General features: G+C 37.6%; 1 protein-coding gene across 1 annotated transcript; it reads left to right on the top strand.

Moving 5' to 3' along the window:
- The first annotated feature begins 241 nt into the window (after window positions 1-241).
- On the top strand, window positions 242-1,184 carry LOC122900412 (olfactory receptor 2J3-like). Its single transcript, XM_044239074.1, is given in 2 exon segments — window positions 242-258; window positions 260-1,184. Coding segments are annotated over 2 exon segments (942 nt in total).
- Window positions 1,185-9,957: the final 8,773 nt, after the last annotated feature.

Here is a 9,957-nt window from a genome sequence, read left to right as displayed (position 1 = left end):
TATTTACCCAAATACTAACATAGGGATGTATGAAAAGAACTCATTCTCTTGAAAAGTTACTGATTTTTACCCACAACAAGAAAAATATCTGAATGACACATAAAAATGCAGCTATAAAAATGCTATTCTCATAAGAGCAGTATTTAGAAATGTCATAGGTTTTTGCCAGTCTGCATGTAGGAGACTGGCAATGAGTGGGCAGCTTTTGAGTTTATGATTCTTCCTTCAGGTACAGAGAAAAATGAATGATGAGGGGAGAAAATGCAAGTTCTGAAGGCTACTTTGTTCTACTGGGTTTTTCCAACTGGCCTCATCTGGAGGTAGCTCTCTTTGTGGTCATCTTGATCTTCTACTTAATGACATTGGTGGGCAACCTGTTTATCATTATCTTGTCGTACCTGGACGCTCATCTCCACACGCCCATGTACTTCTTCCTCTCAAACCTCTCTTTTCTGGATCTCTGCTACACCACCAGCTCCATCCCTCAGTTGCTGGTCAACCTCTGGGGCCCAGAAAAGACCATCTCTTACACCGGTTGCATGATTCAACTTTACTTTGTCCTTGCACTGGGAACCACAGAGTGTGTCCTCCTGGTGGTGATGTCCTATGACCGTTATGCAGCTGTCTGTAGACCCTTGCATTACGCTGTCCTCATGAATCCTCGTTCCTGCCACCTGTTGGCTGCGGCTTCCTGGGTCAGTGGTTTTACTGCCTCAGCACTTCATTCCTCCTTTACCTTCTGGGTACCCTTATGTGGACATCGCCAAGTGGACCATTTCTTCTGTGAAGTTCCAGCACTGCTGCGATTATCATGTGCTGACACCCGTGTGAATGAGCTCACCCTCTTGATCATGAGCTCCATTTTTGTTCTCATACCACTCATCCTCATTCTCAGCTCATATAGTGCCATTGCCCGGGCTGTGCTGCGGATGCAGTCAACCGCCGGACTTCAGAGAGCTTTTAGAACATGTGGAGCCCATCTTATGGTTGTGTCCCTCTTTTTCATTCCCGTCATCTGCATATATCTGCAGCCACCATCAGGAAAGTCTCAAGATCAAGGCAAGTTCATTGCCCTCTTTTATACTGTAGTCACGCCTAGCCTCAACCCTCTAATCTATACTCTGAGAAACAAAGATGTAAGAGGGGCAATAAGGAGACTCGTGGGGCAGGAGAGAGAGATGTGATAGAGAGATCACAATTTTTGTCCTGCAATTTTTGTTCAGAGTCTTGTCCATCTTGGAGGGTGGTTTCCCTGATTCTTTGATGCTTATTTTGTTCTACACCCCAGGAAATATATAAGAAAATTTCAGCCCTAATTTTGGGTTCTATTTATTGGCTTATTCTAAAAATATTATCTAAAGAAAACTTTTTTTGTTTGTACCACTTTAACTTTAATAATTCCATATTTAGTGTCCATAGAAATTAGAGACTGGGTTTTAAGGATAATGTGCTAATTTATGAACTGAGAATTAATATCTACGGAAAGGGGAACAATATAGCAAAGGCACAAATGAATGGAGTCTTTGGTCATTAACAGGCATTTGATTTAGCTAAGTGGTCAAACTGTATGACAGTTCTTTGGTTGAAGCATACTATTTTAAGATACTAAATTATATGAATGTTTTACTCTATAGGTATATACACTGGTTACAGTGAAGAGTATAAAGAAAGATCTATTCAAATGGATAAACACCGACACATGTGTTCATCTACTCATTCACTCATTTATTTACTTGTTAGCTAAATGTCTTCTAGATTTTACATTTTTGCTAACATAGACAAACACTATGATAACTGGTAGACACTCTTTTTAATGTAAATATAACTCGTTTTCTGGTGGAAGAAATGAAAATGTAAAGTGAAAAATGAAGTATCTTTATATGACTTAATTTAAGTCATATTATTTAAGTCACTGGGCATGGTGCTAGTAAATTAGGGTAGCTTTGATGATGAACACTGGGTGATATACTCAACTAATGAATTACCGAAAATTATATCAAAAACAACTGATGTACTGTACCTTTGCTAATTGAATTTAAATTTAAAAATTAAGGGGGAGAATGAGGTAGGGGAAATTGGAGGGGGAGATGAACCATGAGAGACTGTGGACTCTGAGAACCAAACAGGGCTTTGGAGGGGTTTTGGTGGTGGGTATTAAGGAGGGCACATATTGCATGGAGCAGTGGGTGTGGTGCCTAAACAGTGAATCTTGGAACACTGAAAAAAATAAAAATAAAAATATGATTTCTTAAAAAAATTAAGGTAACTTTTTAAAAATTGAAACTTAATTTAATTAACATATAGCGCATTACTAGTTTCAGAGTTAACTTAGTGATTCCTCAGTTTCGTATAATACCCAGTGCTCATTACCTCAGTGCCCTCCTTCATGCCCATCACCCAGTTATAGGGTAGCTTTTTATTTATCTTTTTTTTCGCACGTGTTAAACTACTTTTTTTTTTTTTTTTTTAATTTTAGTCCTCAGAAAGGCAGTTCAATTACTGTGGAGTACTGGGTACAAGACAAATTAGCAGCACTATATCCAGTAGGCCACATCATATTTTATTTCCTTTCTTTTTTTAATTTAAATTCAAGTAGCCTTTGTAGAGTACATCATTTGTTTTTGGTATAATGTTAAATGATTCATTAGTTTCAAAGAGTACCCAGTGTTCATCATATCACTTGCTCCCCTTAATGCCTGTCACCCAACTACCCCATCCCCACATCCACCTCCTTTTCTCTAACTTTCAAAATTAAGGATACACTATATATTGGTTAATTGAAAATAATTTTAAAAATAGTGTATCTTTCTATTTTTTATTTTTTATTATGTTATGTTAGTCATGATACAGCATATCATTAGTTTATGATATAGTGTTCCATGACTCATTGTTTGCCTTTTTAAAATTTAAAATAAAACCAGTAGTCTGGCCATAAATCTTGAAAAATCAATATCATTTGGTAATTCCTATAGGAAGATGACAATATTAAAGAAAACCCAAACCACAGTATGTGTTTAATTTGCTTTGACTTAATTAATGACATACTGAAGAGACAGTAAAACTTTTCTTTTAAATATTGTTACTCTTTGCTAGGCAGAATTCATTTTTAATGTTGAAAAGAAAATTGATTCATATCCTTTAATTTATCACTCTTAGTGGTAGATAATAACATTGATGAATCACACACTTCTGTGTGATTTTTTTAATCACTTAATAATATGAATATGTCATATTTTTCTTGTAATCACTTGGCCAATTTATTACACACATCATTCTCCCCCATCACCACTTGAAATAAATCTACTTTGCATATTCTACTTCAGAGTGGAAGACATGTTCAGTCGAAGCTAGTCAGCTTATAGATAGGAACAGTGGTCTAGGGACAATTTATTTTATTTTGTTTTGTTTTGTTTTGTTATGTTAGTCAGTACTTCATTTGTTTTTGACATAGTGCTCCATGACTCATTGTTTGCAGAAAAAAAATTTTTTAAGCAGTATCTTAGAAACTCATTACATTTGTAGCTGTAATTCAGATATTAGTTGTGGTTTTTCGCCTCTTTTAAGATCTAGATGTAATTAACCTAGATCTTTTTAAATACATCATAAAACTAAGAAAATAGATGTGCTGGATTTCCCCTAGGTTCCTGAGTGCATTACCATTACGTGGTCTGCTGTACTTGGATTCCCTCTCTGCAGATTTTGTTTTATTCTCTCATCTTGTTTTTATTTTTTTATTTTTATTTTTTAAATTTCTTTTCAGTGTACCAGAACTCATTGTTTATGCACCACACCCAGTGCTTCATGCAATACATGCCCTCCATAATACCCACCACCAGGCTCACCCAACATCCCACCCCCCTCCCCTTCAAAACCCTCAGATTGTTTTTCAGAGTCCATAGTCTCTCATGGTTCGTTTCCCCCTCCAATTTCCCCCAACTCCCTTCTCCTCTCCATCTCCCCATGTCCTCCATGTTATTTCTTATGCTCCACAAATATCTCATCTTGCTTTTAATCTCTCACTGGACGTGAACACTGATAGAAGGTACAGTCCCATGTCTTGAACCTATCCACAAGTAAGGCTCATGTATGTAGTAGAATTTTTATTAAATATTAATTAAATAATAATTTTAATATTAAATCATGTGATGGGATCACTTCACATATCACACAAACTTTACAAAATGTGAAAACACAGACTCCTCCTGCCTCCCTGGAGATCTTACCATTGGGAAACCTCATGCAGCACTCCAATCTTTCAATATATAAATGGTTCTCTTTTTTTCAAGTCTAGCTAAGTATAATTTACGATGATAAAATCCATCCACTTAAAATGTACATTTCAATAAGTTTTCACAAATGTATAGTTAAACCTGTTATGTCTTGTGTTGTTAATTTTAGCTATTCTGACGGGTGTGAGGTGGTTTCATCCTGGTTTTGATTTGTATTTCCCTGATGATGAGTGACATTGAGCATCTTTTCATGTTTCTGTTAGCCATATGGACGCCTTCTTTGGAAAAGTGTCCATTCATGTTATCTGCCCAATTCTTGACCAGATTATTTGGGGGTTTTGGGTTGAGTTTAGTAAATTCTTTATAGATTTTGGATACTAACCCTTTAACAGATACGTCGTTTGCAAATATCTTCTATTCCCTAGGCTGCCATTTAGTTTTGTTGATTGTTTCCTTCACTATGCAGAGGCTTTTTATCTAGATGAAGTCCCAATAGTTTATTTTTGCTTTTGTTTCCCTTGCCCGCGGTGACATGTCTAGTGAGAAGTTGCTACAGTTGAGGTCAAAGAGGTTGCTGCCTGTTTTCTCCTCTAGGATTTTGATGGACTCCTGCCTCTAACTAAGGTCTTTGATCCATTTTGAGTTTATCTTTGGGTATGGTTTAAGAAAGTGATCCAGTATCAAGAGATTATGCTGAGTGAAATACGTCAAGCAGAGAGAGTCAAGTATCATATGGTTTCACTTATTTGTGGAGTATAACAAATAACAGAGGACATGGGGAAATGGAGAGGAGAAGGGAGTTGAGGGAAATTGGAAGGGGAGGTGAACCATGAGAGACTATGGACTCTGAAAAACAACTTGAGGGTTTTGAAGGGGTGGGGGTGGGAGGTCGGGGGAACCAGGTGGTGGGTATTAAGGAGGGCAAAGATTGCATGGAGCACTGGGTGTGGTGCAAAAACAATGAATACTCTTACACTGAAAAGAAATTTAAAAAAAAAAAGAAAAGAAAGAAAGAAAGTGATCCAGTTTCATTCTTCCTTTGCTGTGAACATTTCATAGATGGTTTTTATGAAATTAAGGAAAGTTCCCTCCATCCCTACAGTATGAAGAGTTTTAATCAAGAAAGGCTGCTGTACATCAGAAAGGATGAATACCCAACTTTTGTATCAATATGGATGGGACTGGAGGAAATTATGCTGACTGAAATGAGTCAAGCAGAGAAAAATCAATTATCATATAGTTTCACTTACTTTTGGAGCATAGGGAATAACATGGAGGACATTAGGAGAAGGAAAGGAAAAGTGAATTGGGGAAAACTGGAGGGGGAGATGAAGCACGAGAGACTGTGGACTCTGAGAAACAAACAGGGTCTTGGAGGGGAGGAAAGTGGGGAGATGGGTACGCCTGGAGGTGGGTATTATTAAGGAGGGCACGTATTGCATGGAGCACTGGGTGTGGTACATAAACAATGAATCTCAGAACACTGAAAAAATAAAATAAAAAAAATTTTTAAAGGGTGCTGTATTTTGTCAAATGCTTTTTCTGCATCAGTTGAGAAGATCATATGGTTCTAGAGTTTTGTTTTGTTTAAATGCTCTATCATATTGACTGATTTGTGAATGTTGAGCCACCCTTGCATCCCAGGCATAAAACCCACTTGGTCATGGTAAATAATCCTTTTAATGTTGGATCCTGTTGGCTAGGATCTTATTACTGAGTATTTTGGCATCCATGTTCATCAGAGATATTGGTCTGTAATTCTCCTTTTTGATGGGGTCTTTGCCTGGTTTCAGAGCAGGGCAATGCTGGCCTCATAAGAGGAGTTTGGAACCATGGTACTAGCACAAAAACAGACACATAGACCAATGGAACAGAACAGACCTCAGAAATGGACTCTCAACGTTCTTGTCAATTAATCTGTGACAAATCAGGAAAAAACATCCAATGGAAAAAAAGACAGACTCTTCAATGAATGGTGCTTGGAAAATTGGACTGCTACATATATAATGAAAGAGGACCATTCCCTTACATCATACAAAAAGTTAAACTCACAATGCATGAAAGATCTCAATGTGAGACAGGAATCCATCAAAATCATAGACGAGAACATAGGCAGTTACCTCTTATACATTAGTCCACAGCAACTCCTTTCAAGACATGTCCCCAAAGACAAGGGAAACAAAAGCAAAAAGGAACTTTTCAGACTTCATCAAGATAAAAATCTTCTGTACAGCAAAGGAAACAATCAACAAAACTAAGAGGCAACTCACGGAATGGGAGAAGATATTTATAAATGACATTAAAGATAAGGATCTGATATCCAAGATCTGTAAAGTACCTCTCAAATGAACAACCAAAAATAAAGAATCCAGTCAAGAAATGGGCAAAAGATATGAATAGAAAATTCTCTAAAGAAGACAAAGAAATGGATAACAGACACATGAAACATTGTTCTACATTACTAGCCATCAGGGAAATAAAAATCAAAACCACACTGAGATACCACCATACACCAGTTAGAATGGCAAAACTTAACAAGGCAGGAAACAACAGATGTTGACAAGGGTGTGGAGAAAGGGGAACCCTCTTACACTGTTGGTGGGGATGCAAGTTGGTGCAGCCACTTTGGAATGTAAATGTGCTCAATGCCCCAATCAAAAGACACAGGGTATCAGAATGGATAAAAAACCAAAACCCATCAATATGCTGTCTACAAGAAACTCATTTTAGACCCAAAGATACCTCCAGACTCAAAGTGAGGGGGTGGAAAACAATTTACCATGCTAATGGTCTTCAAAAGAAAGCTGGGGTGGCAATCCTTATATCAGATCAATTAGATTTTAAGCCAAACACTATAATAAGAAATGAGGAAGGACACTATATCATACTCAAAGAGTCTATCCAACAAGAAGATCTAACAGTTTTAAATATCTATGCCCCTAACATGGGAGCAGCCAACTACATAAACCAATTAATAACAAAATCAAAGAGACACATCAACAATAATACAATAAGAGTAGGGGACTTTAACACTCCCCTCACTGAAATGGACAGATCATCCAAGCAAAAGATCAACAAAGAAATAAGGACCTTAAATGACACACTGGACCAGATAGACATCACAGATATATTCATAACATTTCATCCCAAAGCAACAGAATACACATTCTTCTCTAGTGCACATGGAACATTTTCCAGAATAGACACATCCTGGGCCACAAAGCAGGTCTCAACCTGTACCAAAAGATTGACATCATTCCCTGCATATTTTCAGACCACGATGCTCTGAAGCTAGAACTCAATCACAAGAGGAAATTTGGAAAGTACCCAAATACATGGATACTAAACAGCACCCTTCTAAAGAATAAATGGGCCAACCAGGAAATTAAAGATGAATTGAAAAAATTCATGGGAACAAATGATAATGAAAACACAACTGTTCAAAATCTGTGGGACACAGCAAAGGCAGTCCTGAGGGGAAAATATACAGCAATACAAGCCTTTCTCAAGAAACAAGAAAGGTCTCAAGTACACAACCTAACCCTACACCTAAAGGAGCTAGAGAAAGAACAATAAAGAAAGCCTATACCCAGCAGGAGAAGAGAAATCATAAAGATCAGAGCAGAAATGAATGAAATAGAAACTAAAAAAACAATAGAACAAATCAGAAAACTAGGAGCTTGTTCTTCAAAAGAATTAATAAGATTGATTAAGCCCCTGGCCAGACTTATCAAAAAGAAAAGAGAAAAAACCAAATAAATAAAATCATGAATGAAAGAGGAGAGATCACAACCAACACCAAAGAAATACAAACAATTATCATATGCTTTCACTTATTTGTGGAGCATAACAAATAGCATGGAGGACATGGGGAGATGGAGAGGAGAAGGGAGTTGAGGGAAATTGGAAGGGGAAGTGAACCATGACCGACTATGGACTCTGAAAAACAATCTGAGGGTTTTGAAGGGGCAGGGGATGGGAGGTTGGGGGAACCAGGTGGTGGGTATTAGAGAGGGCACGGCTTGCATGGAGCACTGGGTGTGGTGAAAAAATAATGAATAATGTTTTTTCTGAAAATAAATAAATTGAAAAAAAAAAAAGAACCTAGATGTCCATCAAGACATGAATGGATAAAGAGGATTACACACACACACACACACACACACACACACACACGCGCGCGTGCGCGGAATACTATGCAGCCATCAAAAATGAAGTCCTGGTGGTGGGTATTATGGAGGGCACATACTGCATGGAGCACTGGGTGTGGTGCATAAACAATGAATTCTGGAACATTGTAAAGAAATTTTAAAAATAAATATTTTTTTAAAACATCATGTACTATACAGTGGCTAACTGAACATAATAATAATTTTAAAAATGAATTCTTGCCTTTTGCAATGACGTGGATGGAATTAGAGGGTATTACACTAAGTGAAATAAGTCAATCAGAGAAAGACAATTATCATACAATTTCACTCAAATGTGGGATTTAAGAGACAAGACAGAGGAACATAGGAGAAGGAAGGGAAAAATAAAATATGATGAAATCAGAGACAGAAAAAAACATAAGAGACTTAACTCTAGGAAAGAGACTGATGGTTGCTGGAGGGGATGTGGATGGTTGGATGGGGTAACTGGGTGATGGGCATTAAGGAGGGCTCATGATGTAATAAGCAATGAATGTTATATGCAACTGATGCATCACTGAACTCTACTTCTGAAACTAATAATATGCTATATGTTAGTAATTGAATTTAAATAAAAATAGGGATAAAGGGAACATTCCTCAACTTTACAAAATCTATCTATGAAAAACCCACAGCAAATATCATTCTCAGTGGGGAAAAGCTGACAGCCTTCCCTTTGAGATCAGGAACACAACAAGGATGCCAACTCTCACCACTCTTGTTCAATGTGATACTAGAAGTCCTAGCAACAGCAATCAGACAAAAAAATAAAAGGTATTCAAATTGGCAAAGAAGGGGCACCTGGGTGGCTCAGTGGGTTAAGCTGCTGCCTTCGGCTCGGGTCATCATCTCAGGGTCCTGGGTTCGAGTCCCGCATCGGGGTCTCTGCTCGGCAGGGAGCCTGCTTCCTCCTCTCTCTCTCTGCTTGCCTCTCTGCCTACTTGTGATCTCTCTCTCTCTCTCTGTCAAATAAATAAATAAATAATCTTAGAAAAAAAAAATTGGCAAAGAAGAATCAAACTCTCTCTCCTCACAGATGACATGATACTTTATATGGAAAACACAAAAGACTCCACCCCTAAACTACTAGAACTCATACAGGAATTCAGTAATGTGGCAGGATACAAATTCAATGCACAGATATCAGTTGCTTTCTTTTTTTTTTAATTTAATTTTATTATTTTTGGTGTTCCAAAGATTTCATTCTTTATGCATCACACCCAATGCTCCATACTATATGTGCCCTCTTTAATGCCCACTACCAGGCTCACCTAACCTCCCATCCCCTCTCCTCCAAAACCCTCAGTTTGTTTCTCATAGCCCATAGTCTCTCAGGGTTCATCTCCCCCTCTGATTTCCCCCAATTCACTTTTCCTTTCCTTCTCCTAATGTCCTCCATGTTATTCCTTATGCTCCACAAGTAAGTAAGTTGCTTTCTTACACACTAACAATGAAAATATAGAAAGGGAAATTAGAGAATCGATTCCATTTACTATAACACCAAAAACCATAAGAGACTTTGGAATAAACCTAACCAA

This window comes from Neovison vison, chromosome 1 (assembly GCF_020171115.1).
Source record: "Neovison vison isolate M4711 chromosome 1, ASM_NN_V1, whole genome shotgun sequence".
In the NCBI taxonomy this organism is placed as follows: Eukaryota; Metazoa; Chordata; class Mammalia; order Carnivora; family Mustelidae; genus Neogale; species Neogale vison.
The sequence above is the reverse complement of the archived record's forward strand: the minus strand, read 5'-3'. Positions and strand labels throughout refer to the sequence as shown.